The sequence below is a fragment of the Stegastes partitus genome, unplaced genomic scaffold (assembly GCF_000690725.1).
Source record: "Stegastes partitus isolate 25-593 unplaced genomic scaffold, Stegastes_partitus-1.0.2 Scaffold28, whole genome shotgun sequence".
In the NCBI taxonomy this organism is placed as follows: domain Eukaryota; kingdom Metazoa; phylum Chordata; class Actinopteri; family Pomacentridae; genus Stegastes; species Stegastes partitus.
In genome coordinates, this window is record NW_007577759.1 from 40676 (window position 1) to 66382 (window position 25707).

The 25707-nt window shown below is 39.2% G+C and overlaps 1 protein-coding gene across 1 annotated transcript in view; it reads right to left on the reverse strand.

Annotated features, from left to right (window-relative positions):
- LOC103369379 (rho GTPase-activating protein 26) overlaps positions 1-25707 on the reverse strand; it is an 89815-nt gene that overhangs the window by 30481 nt on the left and 33627 nt on the right. The window contains exons 2-15 of the mRNA XM_008298085.1: positions 16647-16742; positions 14609-14670; positions 14238-14309; positions 9866-9967; positions 9642-9752; positions 8959-9063; positions 8219-8348; positions 7674-7774; positions 5994-6088; positions 3544-3622; positions 2378-2414; positions 2000-2065; positions 553-627; positions 360-444 (exon numbers count right to left, since the gene is read on the reverse strand). Of these exons, the coding sequence (XP_008296307.1) occupies positions 360-444; positions 553-627; positions 2000-2065; positions 2378-2414; positions 3544-3622; positions 5994-6088; positions 7674-7774; positions 8219-8348; positions 8959-9063; positions 9642-9752; positions 9866-9967; positions 14238-14309; positions 14609-14670; positions 16647-16742 (1216 nt within the window). The remainder of the gene's footprint in view (positions 1-359; positions 445-552; positions 628-1999; positions 2066-2377; positions 2415-3543; positions 3623-5993; positions 6089-7673; positions 7775-8218; positions 8349-8958; positions 9064-9641; positions 9753-9865; positions 9968-14237; positions 14310-14608; positions 14671-16646; positions 16743-25707) is intronic.

The following is a 25707-nucleotide window of genomic DNA, read 5'->3' on the forward strand; positions in this document are numbered from 1 at the left end:
GATAAACATCATCCGTGGTAAAAACCAACCCCTCACTGGGTAAATAAAAGTTTACTAGATGAATGAAACATAAATACTGTAGAAAAAACAGCAAAATTAACAATTTATTAAGCTGGATGCGGGCCACAGTTTGCAGAGATATGCATTTATTCGATTTCTATGAGAGAAAAGTGATGTAATTTCTTAACAGAATGAATAATTCAAAGACAGGAAAAGAGAAATTAATCCATTTACCACAGGTCTTTGAGGTTAAAACATACCCATAATGAATGAATATGGAAACACAGTTTTATGACAAATAAGCAAAACAGTGCAGAAACGATTGTGTATGCACATTTATGTAAGCGTGCCACACAAACCTGAGATAGTGCTTAATAGCACTAGTTATTGTTTTAATCTCCCACTCTGAGTTTTCCAGCTCCACGTCGGCACAAGTCTTAGGGTCTGATAAACAAAAACATGAAATACAGATGACAAATGAATTCCAATAGATTTATTCTGTTCTAACTATTTTCATTTTGTGCAAATGTGCCTTTCTGTTTCTGTAATTACCCATAGCCAGGCTCAGTAGTTTTTGTACTCTGGAGTTGACGCCAACGATTCTGTACAATCCTTGTTCATCAATACCTGAAAAAGAAGAATTTTTCTGAATGTTCTATTGAAATCTCGAAGCAACTGAAAGATAATACTTATCTCCATAACCATAGATTCAAATCCATAGCCCCTGTATCGGCTCAACATATGATTTATAAACATGACCTTTTTTTTTTTTTCTTTAGAATTTTCACATATGACCCACATGAAAAGAATAATCATGGCGGCTCAGAAACACCAGGCTGTCTTCATCCTCCATCTAAATGTAAATGTATCTGCTGAGCAATGAAACGGCAGAGTATGCAGTAATGGATGCTCTTAGTGCAGTAGATGAAAGTAGGGAATGTGTGGACATGTGGACCTTTATTGTGACATTTTAGCAGAATAACTGTAGAGAGGGATGTCTAGATGCATCAGAGGATAATATACTCAGAGGGTGGCAGGTTTAAATCCTGCTCATGACCCCCCACCCTTTTTTTTTTTTTTTTTTTAAATCCTGTACATCAACAGATTGTGTGGTACACAGTGTTAGCAAGTTTGTGTGTTCAGGGGCTTTAATCGTACAATCAATACACACACACACATTAAAGATAATATTTATTCATTCATTCTTCGGTCGACCAGTATGTCCACGTTAGTTTTCTGGATAGTTTTGGTCTATTTACTGTTTGAGGATTGTAAATACACTGTACATGAGTGATGTTTTCCTGTATTCACCTAATTTATTAAAGTCAGAAAAATATATATATATATATATATATTAATATGCCACTATAGTCGTGTCAATATGCTGTACATATCTTATCAGTACCATTACTAACATTGTTTTACTTTACATTTTCTCATATATTATAGTTGTGCTCAAAAATCAGACTTCTGCCCACAGATTCTGTTTACCCTGTACAGGGTTTAATACCTTCAGATTTCTATTGCATTTACGGTAATTTGTTCATTGTTGAGGTCTTTATCTGAAACTGCTATAAAATACTTTTTACAACATCTTTAAAGCCCAAAATGACCTCTTCATAATTTGCTGTCAGACCAAAAATTATGTAATAAGAAAAAAATTGTGTAATAAGAAAAACACTCCAAAAACACTAATCGTCTACTTATGATTGAAATATTTTAAAAAGTAGAAACAAAGAGAGTTTTTGTGTGACCGCCAGTTTGCTGTTTAAGTGCACGTCAGTGCTTATGTGCGTAGAACATAAGCACTGACTTATTTATTTTATTTATATTTTTAATAAGTAAATATATGTAATCACATTGTGAATGACTCAGCTGCGTCCAGCAGACTGTACTGTGCAACTCTGTGGCGGGACATGAAAGTGTGTACACATCTAAACTGAATCTAAATGATAAAGTGCTGCGTATTGTAACAAAGAAATGCAAGTCAACACTGAACCTCGAGTCTCCACTGCATAGATGAATTTTTTCATCACGTTGAACCCAATCACATCCAGGTGGGCCACTGAACGACAGAGAAACAATAGAATTAATTAAGCCGTTTATATATATACACACACACACACACACACACACACACACACACACACACACACACACACGTATATATATATACACATATCCTTAGTTTAAAAGTTCACATTTTTGGTTTAAAAAATCTGCAATTTAACATTCATGTATACAGTAAATGCCCCACCTATGCTATTTCATCTGTTATTATTATATTTAATCACACCCTACCAACACTGAAAGACAATAACACTCAATACCATACCCTTAAGGAAACAGTAAATACATTCCAATTAAAGTCACTTACTGCCTTCAGCCTGGTTATCTTTGTTGAGATTGTATACCTGTAAACATACAAGAAACAACACCCACTCATTTAGCAAGAAACTTATTTACAGTGAGGCTTAATGAGGGCACAGGATATTTGCACACTGTCGTAAACAGTTCATTAGAAGCACCTGTTATGCACTGCTGTGCTGTTTGTTCTACATCCATATACTGGGTTTTGAATGCTAATGTAGCTTACTTTAGATAGGTGAAAAGCTAAACACATTAACTGACTTTCATCATGACGTCAAGGCACATACTATACATTCAATTGTACCTTTTATTGTCAGTTGTACACCTTCATACCTAAGCTTAATTTTTTTTTAAAACAAGCAAAAAAAAATACAAATATCACAACATGAAGTCAGAATTAACAACTTTTTCCCACACAAAAACAACAATTAACAGAATATATGAATGGAAAAGCAGCCATCAGTTTGTGTACGATTCACTTCCTTTGTCTGAAAGTTGGCATGTTACAGCTGTGGTCGGTGGTGAGTTTGTACTGACTATCAAGTGACTTGGCAGCAACAGAACAAAGTCTGAACAACAAAGACATTAAATGGCATGAAACGTGAACACTAACATTTTGGATTTTACAACAGTTTCCCTGAGCTCAGCAAGTGCTTGTTTAAGCCCCAGGTGATTTTATGGACGTGGATCACTTTTGCATACTTGAATACTGTATAGACATGAGGGAGGTGTTGGGACATGACGGTGCCTGAAATGGAGCGTGGAACGCAGCACTAACACATTTCCAGCCTTGGGATAAAAAAAAAAAAACAAAAAACAAAACAGCCACATATTAAGAAGGCGTAAACCGAGTGTTGGGGAGACTCGCTGTCAGTCAGCTTTTCCATTAGGAGCATAAACACCAAAATTATCTCTCTCAGACTTATTTGGCGACGCCTCAGAGAAGTCCTTTTATTCCAGCGCTGTTTTATGTCAGCAGGTGCCAAATCGTGATTATGTATGTGGAGGCGTGCGCTGATGGAAAAAGTTGAACCAGTGCTGAAAAAATGGGTTTTAAGGAGGAGCTCTGGCTCTGCTTATGTGACACATTGTCCCTCCCTACCCTTGTCTGTCTCTCTTTCTCCCCGTTTGTCTCTGTCACATAAGAACAAACCGGTAACCATGGTAACCTACCGGTTCTCTCCCATCCATGGCCTCCATCCATAACCTTCGGTCTTCTTCTGACAGAGCCTGCATGGTGATCACTCCCGGCCTTCGCACACAAACACACACACACACACACACACACAAAAGGTACATTAACTTCATCAAAAATCAAGGTGAGAGGCAAACATTGTACTTCAGATGCCCTCGAATAAAAAAAAAAAAACACAAAAATAACACATGAATATTTCAGATATCCACATATGCCTATAAAACAAACTACGACTGTAATCATAATATCATATTTCAAACAAAGAGCTTATAAACACAAATAAATTCTATTAGAGGTTTTTAAGTCAGTTAATTTAAATTACCTACACACGTAATTGAAAATACTTCACTTATAAGGTGTGTTGCCCTTCCTGAGATGAACACAGCTACGTAGAAGGATCTTTGCATGCAAATCTCATACTTTGTTGAAGAAAGTATATTTTAAGATCAGGTTCATTCGTGGATGCCAGAGGTATGACTGCAGCACTGCTGTCCAATAAATCAGATGATCAACAGCTAAGATCAAATTTTTTACCATAAATGGATCAGAAAAGGATGACGGATAGCGTCTGAAAATTCACCAACTAACAAGAATTAATTAGACCGAGCAGCTAAGATAAATCATCTTGATAGAGGAAACACTCGGTGTGCACACGCGCACCACAGACGCTCACACATAGCCTCATTACCCATCGCAAGTTTTCAATCGGTCCTATTCCTTCGCCCTGTCACTGGCAGCACATTCACCTTCAGCTGTCACCCCACAGCACTACAACCACCTCCACACACACCAATCTACACGCTGTCCTTCAATCATGACTCACTGGCCGGCACACAATCACACTCATCCACATGAGCTCGGATGCAAGTGCACACCCATATTGTGGGGCCTGTACCACAAAAAAAAAACAAAAAAAAAATGAGTTCAGCTTAGTACGGATCTCCGGCTTCACTGAAAAAAAAAAAAAAAAAAAACGAGTTCAGCTTAGTACGGATCTCCGGCTTCACTGAGCTCGACATCTGCCATTCTATATCGCCAGTGTCTTAAAGCTGGCTGTGTTGGCTTCAGATTACTCATTGGACAGCTGTGGAGTTGTTAATTAAAAGTGACATTGTCCAGACCATGAAGGAAGTATTTAATATGATATGAAATGGCAAAAGCTGCCAGGTAGATATACTATATATAGGTTCAGTGTCATTCCACCAGGTGAAATGTAAACAATATGCCCAAACATGATTACAATGAAAGGACATAAAAACTCTCCACCTATTAAAGAGAGGAAAATGACATAAATAGGTACAGGAATTATTATAGACTCATGGTGAGAGTTTTTTGCTTTTTTAAGTGCGATGACGCACAAATTTTTCTAAATATAGTTACAAGTTAGTCAGACTACTTCTGTTGCTATAGTAAAGAGGCTAATTCAGAAGACGAGAAAAGGTTTATCTGAATGAAATGTCCGACATGAGAAATACTGAATAGTGTGTGGATTCTTTTTCTAATAAAAGACAATAGAGGGTTTATTTAAATTTTTCACCATCTCCTCATGCTACTCTGAGCCGCAGTGATAAAATGACAACAAAAATGCACTGACATTGTCAGAAACCTCATCAGGAATCAAAGACTCTTTGTGCAATTTAAATTGTAGCAACTATTGTCATTTTGTATTTACTTGGAATGGTGAACTCCCTCTTGTTTGTAAAAAGCTTTGAACGACACATTGATTATTTATTATGTGTGCTTTTATTGTAAAGTCTTTTATTCATGTCAGGATTCCGCAGGAATAAAGACTTTATTTACAGTGATGGAGCTGCTGGCCAACTTTTATCTGATGCCACTTGCAAAAACAACTCAATGAAATACATTTATCCCTGTCTGTATAACAACACAAAATCTATGTGTAAACACATGTCGTTAGAGGAAATATCTCTCTTGCTTCACAACTCCCTTAAACCACTTTAAAACCAGACAAATTCAAACCAATAAATGCACACACTCCAGTCATGCAAATAAAGGTGTAACGAGGGGACAGGAAAAAGTTGATGAGATGATGACAGGGTGAACTGATTTATTTAGAGGAAGGCTGTGGATGAGCAGGCAGGAGAGGGGGGTGAGGAAAGGGTGAAGGAGGTATAGAAAGGGAAGCGCCACAGGAGGCTGAGTCTCAGAGGACAACCACCACAATGTCCCACCGTTAAGTTATCATCAACTGTGCAGCGCCCTCACATGTCTGTTAGATGTAATTACACCCTGCAAGATGCCTCATGCTAATCATTGAGATGATCGTTGGGTACAAAATTATGTTTGAATAAATGTGACATATTAATAAGACATGAAGTAAAACATGGTGAAAAGGAACCAGCTGAGGGTGGACTGTGTAGAAGTTCCCTTTTAAAAAGCACATGTCGTAAAAATCACAAATACTAACCTGTCCACAGCTTCCACGTCAAAACAAAACCTCTTTTCTATCGAGTCCGTCTTCCTCCTAGTGCACGATTTAAGAATGAAGCCCTCCTCCTCCCCCTGAAAAACAAAGAGTGTGAGAAAAAAAAAGCATTGTAGCATCACGGTAACACTTAAATACACACAGAACGGCAGTTAGAGTATCAACATGGAATGAAACTGTTGTCTAAATTTAATAAAGAGGTTAACCTAACAACTGCAAAGTATTAATTGTAGCATGGGTGAAATCTCAGATGATGATGGATGTTTTCCTGAACAAGACTCACTCTCCTTCCTCTCAGGCTGGAGATGGACTGAACCTATAATATTTCAAACTTGCCTAACATCCAAGCGCAAGGGATAATTTTGGATGAACACTTTGAAACTGTGAAATGTGCAACAACACTAATCCCTGCAGTGGCTCACTGACTAGAAAGGAGATTTTTTTTAAAAACTACATCTAAATAAAACTAAGGACTAAACTGTGAGCTGCAGCACGATCTTGCACTTTTACAAGCAACTGAAATGATTTTAGTATCGTCTCATCACAGACTAAATGCTCTCATCTCATCATGCGCTTTTCATAAGACCCTTGTTAGAATCAGGTGTGAAAGTGAAATTTGTGTACATGTTAAAATCATGGGTTTGCAGCAAGATTATGTCATGTAAGTGGTGTACTATCACTAGTGTTTTGTCTTGTTTATGTCACTTCACTGCTGGAGTTAAGGTTCTAATCACTTTGACAGCTCTGGTAGTTCATGTTGTAAGTCAAAAATATACATATTTTTTACACATAAAACACATGCCGTGAGCCAGCATAATCAAGTCTTGGACCAAAAAGATGACAGAACATAAATTTAACTTCACTTTGATATTGAAGTTCACCCTGCACAAACATAGGTGTTGATCACTTCTGGGTATGTGTTTCTAATACTATACTTTTTTGAGATATTGTGTGATTAGCAGTGTTTACACTCATACCTAGTCAACATGAATGCAGGTTTGATTCTCTTACTATAAAACACTGACAAGGTTAGGTCTATAAGGATTCTTTTCTTTTAGTCCAGGGAAGAGAGCTCTTGAGAGCAATTTCAGGAAAAAAGTTGGAGCCGCTTGCTCAAAACATAATTTTCGCAATGCTGCACTCTTGTTTATTAGGGGTGCTGTTGTTGAAGAAATTGTTATCTCTCACTTGACAAACCAAGTATCTCCCTGTACGAGTGTACAGTGGTGTGAAGTGCTGTAATCTTGATGCTGAAGGACTGACACACAGCTTGACATTTTCTGCTGATGATTGAAAACAGTTAAACAGCTTTCTGCTGTCAGAACTTCACAGCAGTTTTCCGTCATGTGTGGGAAGTAGTGAAAAGTACAGCCAAATACACAGTGAGAGCTTTTTGTGTTCAGCAGTCAGCAGAACTGGGTGCGAACTAACTGCAAATCAGACAACGTGACAATAGGCTAACCAATAGGCTGACACTCAAGCTAGAAAGGGTTTTTTTTTTTTTTTTAATCTGTGGAATGTTTACAGAAGTCAACGCAAAAGTCACGTTTTGTTTCTTCTTTGACATATAGATATAAAGTAGATAGCTAGACAGATGGATAGCCTGGGTGTTTATGAACATGTCACCTTTTCACACATATTTAAATGGACAGAACTACTCACCATTTTGCCTCCTGATTTAGGGTCAAACAGGACCATGGTGACCCTCTTGGGCTCACGATGGTATGTACAGTAGTACTTCACCCAAGTAGATACGAACGAACCTGAGGCAGTGAGAGACAGAAATGTAGAGATGATGACAGAGAAGTTTAAAAATAAAAATACAGGAGGAGAAAAGAATGGGGAGAAACACAGATACAGGGGCAGGAGGGAGAAGGGTTAAAACATCAAAAAGTCTCTGTCAGGCCTCCTTTAGTGCTGGATGTGTTTCCGTGGTAACAGCATGTGGACAGAGCTGCTGTCACGTCTCCAACAGATAAGACTTGACTTTGTCAACTACTGGTTCATTATGGTTTGTTTGTTCTGCTGCTCTGACACTGTGTGAGGATCTGTGTGAGTGTATAAGCCAAACAAAACAACACAAACACACACAAAATGTACCTACATGGACACACACAGACTCATTCATGGTGTGAGTTAATGTTGGATTGTGTCCTCATTATAAAAAAGGGATGTGTTCACACATACAGACGTGGGCTGATACATACGCTTCTCCTGCACAAACAGGTATCCCTCCATGGTGTGTTGGCTGACACTCTTGTGTTCATGTGGATTCTCCTTCATCTTCCTCATCAGACTCTCCACCTCTGACCGTGTGCTCTCAAAGCGGTTCCTCGTCTGTCAACAACAGTACAGAGAACACAGGCTATTTATTTTTTCAAACGCATGAAAAAATCAAAACAGAGTTAGCAAGAAATACTACTCCAGTTTTATCACTTCTAATTTTTCTAAAAGCAGAAGTGTAGCTATACAGACTGCACTTTTGTGTGGAGATTAGGAGTGTCCTTTTAGTTGCAAATGTTACTTCCAGATCCAGTAACTGACCTTTGAATTCTTCTTTGCCTGCAGGCCTTTGGCATTTTAAGGATTATTTTTTCTGAGACGTCTTCCTGAATTGTACTTTTTTCTGTGCTAAGCTGAATCAGCTGACCTTAACTGTGGATGACTTTTCAACCCTTTCTACCCTCTTTTTCTGAATGAGCATTACACCCCAAACATGTACAAATGTCAATAAAAAGAATAGAAACAGTAAAGCACCTCCAACTTTCACTGTCAATCAAAACCTACGTGGACACAGATGTAGATACAGATGATTAGTGCTCTAAGCTGCCAGATCTGACTAAACTTTGATGGACAGATACAAGCAAACTAGTGCTGATGCTTTTTTTTGTGTGTGTGTGTGTGTGTGTGTGTGTGTGTGTGTGTGTGTGTCTGTGCATGACTTTACATTCTGTATGCTGATGGTAAGATCAGTCTTGAAGTGGTTAAAGTCCTTAGCCAGCTCGTAGCCATGGTGATAGTAGGTGAACAGGCCTTGAAGAAACGCCAACAGCTGAAAAAAAAACAAAAACGGCAGGAAAGTGAAAAAGGTGAAGGAAGTAGAAGAAGAAGGGATAAAAATTAAAATGAGGAGAAACGGAGGAACTGGCATCTTAAATGCAGATGAGCAAAAAGAGGAAAAAGTATAAGAGCAGGAAAATAGCACAAAAGGTTGACAATTTGGATGAAATGATTAAAAAAAGAAAAAAGCGTAAAAGCACGATTTAATTTTGCCAGCAAAAAAGCAGAAATTAAACATTATAAAAGACTCAACAAATGAGACCAACTTTGCACTTCTCAAGAAAATGCAGTTGGGTTTGTGTGGTTTGTGTGCAACAAATGGTCCATATTTCCTCAGTATCTACCACTGAGGTGCCTTAAAGCAAGGCCACAAAACCTCCAAAGCACACTTTGCTAACAGCAGAAGGCTGTAATCGTACGAATCATCTGGTGGGCTTGGATATGTCAGAGGGAGTGAAAGTAATACAGACAACTGATGACAAAGGGCACATGTGCTCAGCCTCTTCAGGCAAAAATATGACTTTAAAAAAATAGGCATATTACGTAAAAGGAGAAAGAATGTGATCTTACAGGCTCCACAAAGTCAAACATCTTCCTCTCTTGGACCTCCTGAACCTTGAAGACGTACTCCAGAGAAACTTCGTAGAAATGCTGCCTTACATTATCGACCTGGTTGTCCGCCTACAACGGGGAAGGAAATTAAGGAAGCTGACAGACTGATATTTGTGGAAAAATATGAGAAATCTGACCAGTCATGTGGGAGGCAGCAGAGAGAAGTAAACTCAACATCTTACCTCATGTAGGTGTGACTCTTTCTTCCTTGCTGAAAGACTAAGGTGCTTCTCCAGTACTGCACAATACTTCTCTGTCTCCTTGTCATATTTTTTCTTGGCTTCCTGTCAAAGATAAAAAATCACCTTTAGCTGAAAGACAAACCCAAGAATTAAGCTTCATGTCAGCTATCTTAGCTACTGTCTAGACAAACATTTCTGTCATGCTAATAAATCCAAAAAGCAAATCAAATCAAATTCTATTGTAAGTAATTTGATCAGCAGCTTCTGAGAACAGTCAGAAAAGCAAACTTCATATAAATTTCTTTTGGCTTTCAAATAATATTTTCCATTTTTCCAGTCCAGCATGACTTCGTTTTCCCTCCGGGGAGCGCAGCTGGTTATTAAACAACAGACTGTTTCATCAGAAGTGAGATCACTGACATGAGAGGGAGACACGTGGATGGATGATAAACCAGGGACAGATAGTGCAGGGCGTGTGTTTCTGCTCCGTAAAAACACAAAGAAAAAATGAAAAAGGTCCAAAGGACACACCAGTTGTTTGGTTTCTGAACATGTTCTGCTTTATAGGATAATAGACAGCCACATTAGGATCATTAAACTTTAATGTAACCCGTGTGAATAGGGGGATACGGATATTGGTATAGAGCAACACAAAAGGAAACAAGAAGGGGAAAAAAAAGGAAGGAGAGGGAGATCAGGGCGAGTCTCCTGTGGTCGTGTTACTGTACATCTGTCTCACCCTGTTATTGTTATTTCGTTATGCTACACCAATAGCGTGATCAGGCCGGAGCAACAGGAAGAACATGAATATTTGATTCTTGCATTGTACACAATATACAAGGTACTTTTGTGTGCTTTACTGTGAAAACAAGTGTGCCGATAGTGGTTTTATAACATGCTGCTGGCACTGTCTGGTAAAGTAATAAAGGGCTGGAATAATTAGTCAATATATTATTTGATCACAAAATAAAAAATCAATATGATTAATTTAGCTGGTTTCAGCTCTTTAAATGTGAACCTTCACTGCTGCTGGTTTATGTCACTTTAAATATTACTTTAACGAAATAAACAATCCAATAAAACACACTAAGTTGTCTCTTTTTAGACATATTACTCCTGCACTGAACCAACAAGAGTGAAAAGTAAGATCTATAAATTAATCAAAGATGAAAATAATAGGTAGCAATGCCAGTAAAACCAATATCTACATTGCTATGAGCCAAACATCTGTTTACAGATTACATTTTATTTTAATTTTACAGTTGCTGGAATGGGAAAAATAATGATATGCTGCATACTGTAAGATGATCCCGTTTCGTTTCCAGGACAGTTTCAACAACAAGTCGAGTCCTCTGGGCCAGAGGAGGAATAGACAGCAGCTGCAGAATGCATCAGTAATGATGAATGCTGCTCTAAACAACAAGGCCTCTGTTTAACGTCTGCCTCTTTGATTTGTCATATTCTCCGTGGAAATCTTGTTTGAAATAGCTGCTGCTGCTGCTGCAACCCGCTTCTGTGTGTCTCTCGTTAGGGGTTTCATTACATATTTCTGAATATAAATAAATGTAAAAGCCAGCATGATCGACTTCTTGTTTGAAAGCAACGTGTGGGAAAAAAAAAAAAACACTAATTACACTGATATTGCAAATGCTATTTTTTACCAGTGTATAATCTCTGTCCTTTTTTTGGTTACAAATTCTTTGGTAAAAAATGTTGGGTAAATGAAGTCTGTTTACTTGACGATATCTCCATCCTCGGCCAGCAGGTGGCAATGTCTTCACAGTGTGATAACTGATGATGTTCTTGGTTCTTTTTCCAGGAGAGCAGAGTAAATGAAATGTTTTGATAAAGGATCAAGCTCTGACATCAGACTGACTCATCTCAGCAGCATTCAAGTCCGACTCAACACTGCACTGCTCTACCATGCCAACAGTTACTGAAACATGAAGCCGAGTACTACATCATCACTCCATGTCTGATTATGCATACAGTACCAGGCATAAGACTTTTTTGTAAATGTTCTCCTCATTGGTGCATTTTGTTAAATGACAACTGGACTGTATTATTAACCAGATCTTTAACAGGTGCAGCAGCTGCTCTCTTGTATGGGGCTTTGAGTGGAATAAAACACAGATGCATGGCAAAGTGATCCCTGATCTCATCTAACACTTGGGCTAAACAAACTTCAGTTCACTGGGGAAATGCTGATGTACAAACAACTTTGACATATAAATTTGAATAATGGGAAAAATGCATTTTGCTCGTATCGTGGATGTTTATTTATGTGACACAGTACTTCATGATTGGGGATAATTCAAACAATTCATTGCTAACTCCCTAAAATCATTGCAGCAGCTGATATTTTCTTTCATGCTGGTTGTGTTTACTCAGAAATTGATCTGTCTTTGCTGCAGGAGTCATGTTTTATTTTTTTCATGCAAACATGCTCCTCACATTTCCAGCATTAAGCTTGGAGTGCAATTACTTGTGCTTTTTTTTTTTTTTTTTGGCCTACTTGTTGAAATAATTTAATTAGCCTAAATAAGATCAAACGTTTTCTTTATATAAACCGTGGGATGTGTAACCCCGCTGCATGTTTGAAACTCTATTATTCTTCATCCTCTCAGTGCAAGTCTGCTTCGCCTCTCGTGTAAGAAGGCTGCCAGCTCCGGAGCTTTAGGACAAGGTGAAACTGTGCCAAGTGAAGATATTATCAGTTCTTTCAGGGCTAAACTAGGATTAGTACATCGCTCATGGTGACCTGACTGCACTGATTATGCATTCACTTCTTAATCTGACCACCATATCAAAATCACACAATGACCTGCTACAAGGGGCTGGATTAGCCGACCATGTAGTGATAACATGTTTAATGCTGACTGTATCGAGGGAACCCCCCGCGGCTACTCATCTAGGTCGTATGGCTAATGACTGCGGAGCAAGTGCACTGTGACCTGCTGTAAGGAGATTATAAGCATTTGAAACATGGCATATTTACTACACAAGACAAGGGATTACACAAAAAATGTACAGTTTAGTGCTCATCCTTTAATTTGAAAGTGTTGTAGAATGTGTTGTTAGAGTGCAAAAAAGTCAATGAACATATCGTCTATGAGGAAAATGTTGAGGAACATCATCACTTCTTTTTCTGTACATTATGTCACCACATGTTTCTGTGTAGTTCAGTTCAGGTTCATGAGATTTATACCCACTGAACCACTAAAACATGACCAGCCACGTCACGAGGGAGCCCTGTTGGCCTATGAGACCCCCACCTCAGGAAATCAGTGATTTACGACAGCATTATGTATCCCTCTAATCTCCTATCCAGGTCATTTAGTGAGGGTTCAGACCTTGACATACAGAGACATAATGAAAGTGGAGGGCGGGACACTGAGACCTGCAGTAAATATGCCGTGTGTGTATTGACACCATAGAATTTTATCACAAGCATGCCTCAACAGGACTTTCATTATTTCAAGGCCAGAGTGTGGCTGAACTGTGTAAACAAGATGAAGAAAAAGATGAGTGATATCTGCAAAACACTGTGTCATGACATCGCACATTTTCAAAATGGAACACATTTGTACCTGATAGCATTTGGCTTTTATCCTCTTTTATCTACAATTGCACTCTCAAGTCAAATTTACTATATTTAGCTATTAACACAAAATCACTTTATACATTTTTGATCATTGAATATAAAAAATGATAAGCAATATTCATAATATCACAGTAGACTTGAAGTTTCCTAACACTCAAGTTAACATAGTTATTATCCTGCATTAGAAAAGATCTCATTATCACTTAATTATGTGCCAGCTGGTTCAAAAAGGCCAGTTAATACGTAGACGTGCCATTTTACTGCATCTGCTGATTGTGACCAAAAAATTTTAAGGGTAAACTACATTAAAATATAGCGCTATATCCAGATCGGTAGATAAAATAAAGATCCCACACTTTGAAATCTGATAAAACGCAGTATTCCTAATAAGGTTACAGTGATATGAAGCTGCCAGCGTTGCTCAGGCTGCAAAAATGTCTTAGTCTGTCATCATTACACAAATATTACTCAATAAATCACATTTGAAGCTTGTGTACAACTGCTGAAAAACACTGTAAACAGCTGCCTAACAGTGAAAAGTACAAAATAAATAATAACTAAAATGGATTATTATTCCGATAAACTGTATGCTTTGGGTGGGTGGGGTTTTTGTCGGGGCCTCTCCAACAGCTGCAGGCGCACTAAAGTACCGAATCGATTTATGCTCCGCTGCCAACATACATATATCAATACTGATCCACAGCACTTGTATAACAAGAGTCATTTCTGACACCAGTCCCTGAGGCTGTGTGCTGTCACTCTCCTTACCTTGGCTGCACTGATCTGCTCTTTCCTGAACCGCTCCAGAGGCATAATCAGCACATCGTTGGCATTCTCAATCTAAAAAACACAGAGACGCACATCATGCACAGGAACACACAAATTCAGTCCCACAGACGTGCAAATATACACAGGCATCTTCAAAGAAAAAGCTTTACTAATAATTGAATTTAGAGCTTCAACATTAACAAAATCCTAATAAGAAAGTTATTATTTCACCCCGATTTCCATGAGATGCCTTTTGTTGTTGAGAATAGCAGCTTTCAATGGAGTGGATCAAACAATTTGCACTGCTGCCAGGGTCACAAAGACATGCGAATTTCCACAACATCACAATAAATACAGCTTAAGTCACTCACCATGCGTGTCCTCTCATCCTCCAGGTTCTGCAGAACGGCCGCAAACTCCTGAAGCGACTTGGCTGAGGATAGTCATGTTGGCAGACAGGAGGGAAAGAGGAAGAGACACAAGAGAAAACAGATGATTGAAAAGAGACAAAGAGGGAGAGGGAGGAATAGTTATTATTTTGGAACGGTGATAATGAGAGAGACGTGATTGCAGGCAAACAGAAAGAGAGAGAACAAATTTGGCGCGAGGTAGCGAGGATGAAGGTGCTTTGTTTCTGCTCGTAGAAATATTTCTAAACTCATGACACAGCAGAGTAATTAACTGGAAATGAAACCACAATTTAGAGGGTTTGTTTCTATGGTGCTTTCAGAGCGAACACAGCTCAGCGCTTGTTTCCCCGCTCGCTGGCAGGCGAGGCACGGCTACATTGTTTGGGTCAGAGTTTCCACTTCAATTGCCTCTGACCCCGTCCAACACTTTGCACACAGACGTACGCGCCTCGTTCTTAACTGAGTGCACTTAGAGCACATAATGAGCATGTGCAAGCTCGCGCACTGGCATGTAAAGATCACGCACATAAAACACTTCGACATCTACAACTTTGATACTCTTCAGCATTAAATTCAAGTTGTCAGATCTTGGAAGTTAAAGAATTGAGATCCGAGTATTAAGAAGAACTTTAGGACTTAATGCAATAACAGTTTAACTAAGTTCAAATAATGCAGCCAAACCTTTTATTGAGCTCAATCCAATTTTGTAGATCAAACTTTTAGAATAATAAACGTGATGTAAATCTAACAAACCCCTTTCTTTAACTTCTATGTTATTAGGGTTGGGCGTTACGTTGACTTCTGATGTAGTGGAGGTCAGTTTGGTGCAAAATCATCGTTGCATCAGAAAGAAGAAAATCCGTTGGACTATGAATAACCTAAAAACAACAGTGGTGTGGTGCAAACCCAGTTGAGCAGCAAGCTGTTCAGGAAAGATAGCCAGGGATAGTTAAACAACAGTAGTGGGTGGGTCGGACCAGAGAGGAGCTGCAGCCTGCACAGGCAGAGTCAGGCAGCATGAGAGGGTGTGGTGGCTGCACACCCTCGTACACAGCAGGCTGTTTGGACAGCAACACACCACATGAGTTCATGGGATTTATAGTAATGTTCTACACGAGCATTGCACATTTGTGTCATGTAGATTACTGTGAGTCAGGTTTGGTTGTGCGTTAACTCTCTGGTTTGAAACAGGTGAGTGGCTAAGAATTAGTAACGCAGAAAGAAAACACAAACAGTCGAGGCTTAATCAAGAGAGGAAAATTTGACGAGTGATTGGAAATCTGCACCGCAAACGGAACTGTAGAGGTTTGTTATTTGCGCAGCAGATGCTCCTGACGCTATTGGAAAAAAATGCTCGGTTGTTTGCACATCTTATAATGACCAAATGAAAGTGCAAGAGGAGAAAGGGATAGTCTTTTGTACTATTTCACAGTAGAGGTAGCTGAAGAAGACTTGAGCCCTCAATACTCAAAAGATTCCAAAAGCAAATTGAAATACTACGATTTAGATAAAAGTAAGATATATCATGACCATCAAAGAAAGCCCAACAGCACAAAGAGAGCTCAAAATGTTGAAATGACAGGGCAAATGATCACATTATTTAGGTTTATAGCCAATGTATAGCTAACGGTACTTTCTTTCTGTACACCACAAAATACTTATTAGTTGCTGAAAAGGAATTAACATTTTTTTTTCTCCCTGTTCTTGAGCCTTCTTGGATTTGTCTGACAGTTAAAATGACACCACTTTTAAGGATTCTGCATGATGGCATTCATCTCAGAGGAGGCTTTGATATCAAAAAGAGATAAAGAACATATTCAGAGCAGATGCATAATTTTAGACTCTTCGAGAAGCACTGAAAATCCAGCTGGCCTTTAAATCAATGCTGATATGACTGTTCTGTTTCAGTGACTATAAATGGCACAGCATTGTCTACTGTCTATTTAAAAAGGCTTTCTTCTCCTGGCACACTGAATGTATTGGATTTCATATCGCTCACCTATGCACATCTCATCATCCGTCTCTGCATCTCCGATACACTGGAATTTAAACTCGTTGAGGGAGTCCGCAAACTTCCTCTTCGCCGTTGACAGACCTGAAAGAGAGAAAGGAAAAAGGCTTACTCATTAACCAGTGAGAGGCAGCGTGCTTTTTTGTGAATAAAGGCCGCATTTTGTGTTTAATGCAGCGTATTCTGTGAGAGCTTACAATGATTCCACAGCCAGCTGTAAAGACTCATAGAAAGCATCGCATTCTTCATTTGAACTGCAGCGACCTGGCCTCAAAACATGTAATACTGTCCACCCATGTATGAGAATATCACTCTTTGTCCTGTTTTTTTTAATTTTTTTTTATGCAGTATGCAAGTGAGAACGAGTGGAAAAAGGGCTAAAGCAGGATAACATGAGTGGGTCCCGTGTGGTGTTAGAGATGGAGGTTGACAGCTCTTACATTTGTACCGAGGTTTTGTGAGCGTTTGTGCTGAAAAGTGCAAAAAGTTCCATTAAGCGTAAGTCACATTAGCCAAGTGAGGCAGTGAAAAGCCTTGGACAGTTGGATGCCTTTCAAATAATACATGAGGCGCTAAAAGCTCCTAGGAGACAGACACTCACAGCAAGTTTGGCTTCCTCTACATTTAAACTCGAGGCAGGGTCACCTTCACTACAACATTTCCTGTTGCTGGGCTGCCTGAGGTCGGCCGCATGGAACAGGATCGCGGCGAAAGACAGAGAGGAGGAAGGAGGAAGACACAAAAAGAGACATAGTTCTAGTGACTTTCTTAGAAACCACATGTTGAGGAGCAACACGCAGCGAGCAGGATCTTGGATGCCATCCTGAAACTGACATAATGAATCAAGGAGCTCCAGCAATTTAAAAATAATGACCGTTTTATATTGATGCTTTGGGGATACTAATTGTTGCTTTACTTCTTTGGTCAAAGAAAAAAAAGAGAGAAAGACTTATAATAAGAGTAGAAGTATGATGTGGTCAACCCTCGCGGGGAAAGCTTCACTTATCTAGAGGGTTGATCTATACAAGAGCTGCACAAGCAAATATGGATTTCAGTGGCGTTTTTATGAACAACAAAAAATGAAATCCAGACAAGGATGCAGAGACTGAGACAAAAAAAAAAAAAGGGAGAGAGAGAGGACACATCAAGAGTCTCAGTGAAAGACAGATGGAAGTCAGGGAAAGGACAGCGAGTGTGGAGAGAGAAGACAGACAGAGAGTAATTGGCCATATTCATGTAAATACCACAGGTCCTCCATGCAGATCTGTGCAGCTTGCCAGTCAGAGAAATGAAACACAGGCCTCGCAGCTCGCGCATCGGCTGCCAGAAAAGTACACATGCTGGCATGCACGCATGCACACACACACACAACTTTCTGTCTTGGGACTGACTCAGAAAAGCATCGTAGGATGTCAGTGAGCAGTGAGTCACAGTGGCCCTGTATCATCAAAATAACTAAAGAATGACCAAAATGAGACCACACTTCAACCTAGAAGGATAAACTGCGGTTTTAGAGCACCATTCAATGTCCAGTAAAGGGAAAAAAAAGATGTTAGTTCTTCCAGTAGTCCCCTAATGCCCTGTATTTTGTCACGTCAAGTTGGCTCTGGAGCAAAATCGTGTTAAAAGCCAAATTAATTATTACCTCAATAATACATTTACAATAAGAATCACTTAATACCTACAAGTACCTATTCATTGATTGTATTTGTACATTTTTTTTAATAAACAGCTGGTATAAGATTTAAATTTAATGGTGGAATTTTTCAATCTCACGCCATAAATATCAGCTCCAAGACGATTCCGAATGTTAATAATTACCTGAAATTGATAGTTTGGTTAAAAGAAAAAAGAGAACCATTATTCAGTATATCTTTAAATCCCTTGTGCAGCATTTAAGTGATTAAACACACTCTTTTCCAGCTTGAAAACTATCACCTCTGTAATCAGCAGCATTACATAACAGCAAACGAGGTCGCACTGACAACAATTCCTAATTATACGACGGCACATCGCACGTTTTTCTCTCACCTTTTATTTCTATAGCGTTTCATTTGTTCTGTCTGGCGGCGTGGGTGTGTTATTTTCAGTATGGGTGGCCTCGCTGGGAATCAAATCCAGCTCTGGCACCAGTGATGTCACGCTCCGAGCCGCACCAAACTATATCTCTTTCTACGCTTTCAGTCTCGCTCTTACTTCTCCGCTCTCTTGTTTTTGGCCTCCGTCTCCATTCCCTCTGCTTTCTGACTGCTGCTTTCTCTCCTTCCTGCCACTGACAGTTCCTCTCAGCACCATGTGAGTGAAACGTGCCCGTCCTTGTTAATTTCTTCACTCTGGCTCCAGCCATACCCCATGTGCTCTCCTTCATAAACATCAAAACTGACCACAGACCAAAGAGTAGGAAAACAGACGGGTATTAAAAAAATATTGCCTCAGATACACTTACATTTGCACTACACCGAATGTACAGTATATTATTAGTTTGGGATTATAGGTGTATTCTAGTAGTTCATGTGGAACAGTTACACAGTCCACCACTTTTACTTTATTTTAACCCTTTGAACCCCCGAAACCAGCCGGTGGGTTTGATTGGCATTGTGCCTTTTAAAAAAACCATATATCAGAGCCAGAAACAGTAAAAACTGAATGGTCCTTGAAATACTCATCTGTAATGTGTCCGTCTATGTGGAAAATTCTGAAATTTCAATCAAAATCACTGTATTCTGCATGTCTCGTTTAAAAATTTGCAAAAATAAACCATTTGCCATAACAAGACTCTGTAGAAAAACAAGAAATTCTGTGCTCCTCTATGCAACCATGAAGCCAACAGCGATTAAGTTGGACCCAACAGCCATGTGATAAAAATTCAAAGATGTAAGGCTTTATACAGAGAAAACAAATGTCTACATTTTTTTTTTTTTCCAGTATTTGTAAACCCCGTCTTCACCTGAAAAATGCTGTTGATTTTTTTATATGATTTATAGAAGTGCCAAACTGCACAGAAGACATTTTTGAGTTCCCTCTACTTCTAGTCACGGTTGCGCTGTTTCCATAAGTGTTCAGCGGGTAAAAATATGACAGGAGCAAATAAAGAGGAAAAACTGCTAGGAATTCAGAGGGTTAATCAGGTTTTAGTAGTACATTCATTCATCAGAATACTTTCTGATGAGCCAAACAGACTGAGCTTATGGTCATATTGTACATGTTGTGGAGAGAAAGCAGCTGGAGCAGCAGATGCAACAGTTTGAGGTTTGCAAGTTCACAAAGACTATTATGTCACTGACGTGTTTCTTGCTCTCTGATTTATTGAGGACGTTGTGACAACGTGGATGTGTTACCTGTTACAACTCCTGTGTCTGCAGACTTTAACGTCTTAATGGTGAATGGAAAAATAACTTGTTGCTTAAAGTCCTGAAGTGGAACACTATGTTAGCTGCTAAGGTCCTGCTTCCAAATGAACAAACTTTGTTGGCTTTGTATTTCAAAGATTAAAGAAGAGTTTTCCAAGATGCTACAATACAGTTACAGACTAATACCAATTAAAAGGTTTGTACACAATAGGAGTTTTAGTGAATCCTGTGCCTATTTCAGCAACAAGTATTCTGAAAGACTGACTTCAGCTTCTGCTGTGTAGGGAACAAAAAAAAAAAACTGGCCCATTGTGAATTTTTCTGTATAACTTTGAACATCTGTGCAAATCAGTGAGCTCTGAGAGAATCTCTTATTCTGATTCTGAGCGTTTTGGAATCATCTCATCCGTCTGATTACAGAGAACAAACATCGAGCCACCACTGTCTGATTTTAAACTTCTACCACATCTGCTAATATGTTCCAGAAATGACTAACTACACAAGCCTGGAAGAGCTCTCTCAGAATGTCACATCATTTCTAGAAATCTTACATTATAAAACATACATGCTGAGAGAGAAACATTTTGACATTGCTGTTTTAAACTTGCGCTCTCCTAATTAAAACTATTCATCCATCCATTATCTATACACCGCTTAATCCTCACTGGGGTTGCAGGCAGGCTGGAGCCTATCCCAGCTGACTTAGGGCGAAGGCAGGGGACACCCTGGACAGGTCACCAGTCTATCACAGAGCTACACTTGGAGACACTTACGGACAATTTAGAATCACCAATTAACCTCAACATGTTTTTGGACGAGGCTGCAAGGTGGATTGGTGGTTAGCACTGTTGCCTCGCAGCAAGAAGGTCACCAGTTCATGTCCCGGTGAGGACACCCCTGCGTGGAGTTTGCATGTTCTCCCCGTGCAGCGTGGATTCTCTCCGGATTCTCCGGCTTCCTCCCACACAGTCCAAAAGCATGTTGAGGTTAACTGGTGATTCTAAATTGTCCGTAGGTGTGAATGTGAGTGTGCTTGGTTGTCTGTCTCTAAGTGTAGCCCTGTGATAGACTGGTGACCTGTCCAGGGTGTCCCCTGCCTTCACCCTAAGTCAGCTGGGATAGACTCCAACCCCCCCGCGACCCTAGTGAGGATAAAGCGGTGTATAGATAATGGATGGGTGGATGTTTCTGGACTGTGTGGGAGGAAGCCCGAGAACCCGGAGAGAACCACGCTGCACGGGGAGAACATGCAAACTCCACGCAGAAAGATCCTTCAAGTTTAATCACTTAGGACTGTAATGAAAAACAAACTCACAAGCACGCATTTGTGTTTAACTCACTTGCCCTTGGACGATGTCTCATTGTACATTTTGGCAAACAGTGTGATGAGGTAACAGAACTTTTTTTTCTGGCTCATATATCCAGATACATCATGTGTGTAATAGCACTCCCTACAGACTTTTTCTTCTCGATAGATGCTGGCAACACTGACACATACAAACACACATATACATTCATACGTCTGTGTACACACACACACACACACACTACACAGCAGCGCAAAGCAGCACTCTCAGCTCGCTCAAACCACGTTTTCAAATCAAAACCACATTGTTGGCCGATATGATTCTGTAAAATCTTGCCAACACAAATGAATTAGTATAAAACAAAGAAAGAACTGCATGCCACAACAAGTACATTGTCCAGAGAGGCTTTCATGTCAGAGCAGGTCTGCTTACAGATGTATACAAGCAGTAGTCCGGTACCATTTATGGTATCTGTTTTAAAGCCCTGGTTCACAAGTTCAAGCCTCTGGTTAAAGAACAGTTAACAAACGTCTGTGATGAACAAATTAAAAATAGCACTTAGGTGGCGAGTCAAAGCGTCACATAACCGACACACTGAGTTACAACTGCGAAAAAGAAAACAAAACCCTCATATCCAACAGTATTTTTGGATAGATACCACAAAGAAGATAATTCTGGTGATGTGAACCATTTATACGATAACTGGACATGTGTCACAAATTACAGAGTGGCTACATTTGACTAACTCTGGCCCATTTAGATACAATTATCCATGTAAAAAAAAAAAAAAAACAGAATTGAACAACATGTGATGTTGACCCTGCAGCTACAGCAGCATTCCATCCCTGGTATTGCTGCGTAGGTCTGTTGTTAATGTGATAAAAATCAAACACTGGACAGAAGATATGCGAAATATTTTGAATATGCTTTATCAGATTTGCAGCCGAAAGAAAAAAAATGCCTCATTGTTGGCAGCGATCAGATGCAGGATGCACAGATGATGATGCTCTGCTGTCACCACTGCTTAGTGTGATGTGTATGTGTGTGTGTGTGATGTGTGTGTGTGATGTGTGTGTATGCATGTGTCCGGGCAGGAAGGACAGCAGAGGACATGACGACTAAAAATAAGCGACCCTGTTGACACTCGCCTCTTTGTCCCCTTCCCCTCTTCTCTCACACTTACACAACAGAATTCTTGCCATGCTCTGCTCCTTCACTTCCTTCTGAGCTCATGACACCGACCAGTGGAGACACACAAAATACTTGAAGGCCACTCGGAGAGATAAATGCCCTATCTTGTAACTTCAAAATTTGAATGTTACTTCCTGTGCCCATGCTCCACCATGAAATTCAACTTGGTGGTTTTCGCAAAATCTTGCTTACAAACAGACAGAGAATTGGCACTAATCACATGCTGCAGCCCTCTCATTAGCAGAGAAAAAATGCCAAGCAATCATAACACATAAACTTACACAAAAATCTACTTACACAGAAAAAATAATGTCATCCTAGCTCCACTGTAAAGACGTATGCATTCCTTATAGAATAGTTGTGGTGCATCACAACCTGGGTTTTGTTTTGAATAAGATTTAACTTACTCAAGTTAACTGCTGAGATCCGTAAATGTGAAAATATGTTAAATATTAAAAGTCTTGGGGGGAAAACCTGAGTAGTCGGACAAGTTTTAAATGAACTCATGTGTTAGTCAAACTTACTTTAAAGCAAAATCGAAGGTAAACAGTAAAATTGTCACTCGTGACTCATAACCCTAACCCTAACTAACTGGTTCAACCCCAAACTGACATGCTTGCTGACCTTGTGTGTCCAGTTTTCCGGTTCATATTACTCAGATTATTTCTGACACTTCAGGAACCTCCACATAAAGGGGTTTTGAAAATCAAACTAATTTCTATAAACATTTCCACCCTCCCTTACTGGAGCAGTGTCTTTCGTGATGACCACTTCAGTTTATTGGCCACATGACCGGGGTAAGAGGATTTGAATTTTGGCACAGTCGGGTGATAACACTCAGTAAACAGTGTAAGCAGAGCAACATACCAGGAAAAAAAAACAAGCATTAGATTGTAACAGAGCAAATGTACCAGTTTGGGGCTGAAAAAAAAAGATTTTTTGACTTAAATGAAATAAATCTGCAACTGCACTCAGTAAAGCAGTTTTTTGTTTGTTTGTTTGTTTAAGCAACAGCACCTAAAATACACTGGTGCAAGATTCTACAGCATGAGCGTTCATTAGTTTTCTTAGTCTGCTATAAAAAAAAAAGAAACTTACTAAAAGCTGGTCAGACAAAAAAAAAGTCATCTTAATTAACAAATTGTCCTCTGATCAATTGCGATAAAGACATTTATAAAATAAATAAATCAAATCAAATACATTGTTATTTTCAAGGCCAAACTATTAATAAGAAAATACTTGTCAGGTTAATTAAAAAATAAAATCAATCACCCTGTAACGACTAATGACCGTGCAAGGGTGTAGTAAGTGTTCTGAAGACGGTAAAAAAATAAAAAATAAAATAAAAATGTCCTGAAGTGGTTTGAAAAGCAAAGGGAAAACCATGAACTGTCAGTCACAATTAACTGAGCAGCCATCTCTTTATTGAATATCACATGCACAAGTTCTGAAAGAGGGTTTGCTTGTTGTGGTGGCGAAACCGATGAGAGGAATCCTGTCAGCCTGTCACATGCTCGGTCCACAGTTTAACAATGACATTTGAAGGACGGTGACTTGGATACCATCACTGCAGGAATGTGGCACATCACCCCCCCCCCAAAAAAACGCAGTGAAACACACATGCAGCACTGTAAGTTCCACAAAAAGGAATCTGTAATTAACCACAATCATGCAGCAGCACCACAACGGCTGCTATGTGTGTCAATTCGCAAACACACACAGACACGGTCCAAAGAATGGGCCAGTGTGATATCAACAGGATATCCAGCAGTAGCTTGAACCCCGCAGTAGCTTTGTTCCACAAGCATGTGAATAGAAACTCTATTCATCAAGTGGGACAAGCGCGCACACACACACCACACTACACACACTCACACGCGCGCACGCATGCACGCACGCTATTCATCTGTGCAGACAAAGACAGATTTCAGTCTCCTCAGCTAATTCTTTACATGACCCAGCAGCCAAGCAAGGACAGGGACAGGCTCAATTATATAGTGAACAATTGTAAAATCACAGTTTGGTATATACAATATTAGACTGATACGATTTGTTGTGGAAGAGTTCAACTTAGGACACCTTTTTTTAAATTTAAAACATTAATATCACAGTGTAAGCATTTATTTTGTGTTGCTCTTATTCCAAAAAAAGGAGCAATATTCTTCTTAATTCAATATGCTTCCACATGTGGCCTGTGTTAGATGAGAACTCATTACAATTCCAAGTTATGTAAACTAGAGTATTAACTGTTCAAAAGCTTCTTCTCAAGCCGTGCAGAGAAAAGTTATGTTATGTTTCTCAAATATGCCAGAAGCAGACATGATAAATTATGTTGCCTTTTCATCTGACTTCAGAGGTCATATGAACAAGTTCAGTTCTATGTTTTCATACTGCAATAAATATTTGGGTCCACAAAGGAGCCTGTCTGATATTTAAGGCTGATAATGATATCAATATTTAACAGCTGTAAATATCGGACCCATTATTTGAGACTGTACAGTATAAACATTCAACAAATTTGATTCCCTGATCTTGTACGTTAAATTCCCTCAATTTTACACCAATTAACTAAGAGAAGTGTTATCATTTTCATGTCCAGAGCTTAAAACTAAAGGGCTACTAGATGCTAACATGTCAATACACAACCAAAAACACACACATCTGTCTCAAAATTAAACGCCTAAGTAACTATCCCTTGGCCACATACAGTTGCTAAGCGCTAAGAATTTGTATCACGTTGCTGGGATAGAGCTGTTTACACAGTCACATTTCCGGGCCTCATCTCTCTTTTGGAGACAAAAAGTGATCACTATAATATAAATCATCACATTTTTTGATAAAATCTAGTTTTGAAGTTAAGGTTAGGTTGGGTATTGGTTAAATTTAGGCAAGTTAGTCATCATGGTTACAGTTTAAGTATATCTCCATGAAATCAAGCTAATATAATGTCCTCTGAATTGATAGAAATTGTATGTGCATGTGGGACAGCGAGGCAGAGGGCAGGATAGACAGAAAAACATCACTGACACCTCAAAAGCGTCGATAACGTCCAAGTCAAAAATGGCTGCAGCATCACAAATACAATTGAAACCTTGCGAGTTCTAATCTAACATAACATCTATCCGGTATCTTTCCTAACTCAGCAATAGCATAAGTTTTCAAAAGCAAAAAAAAAAACAAGAATAATAAATGCCTAACGTA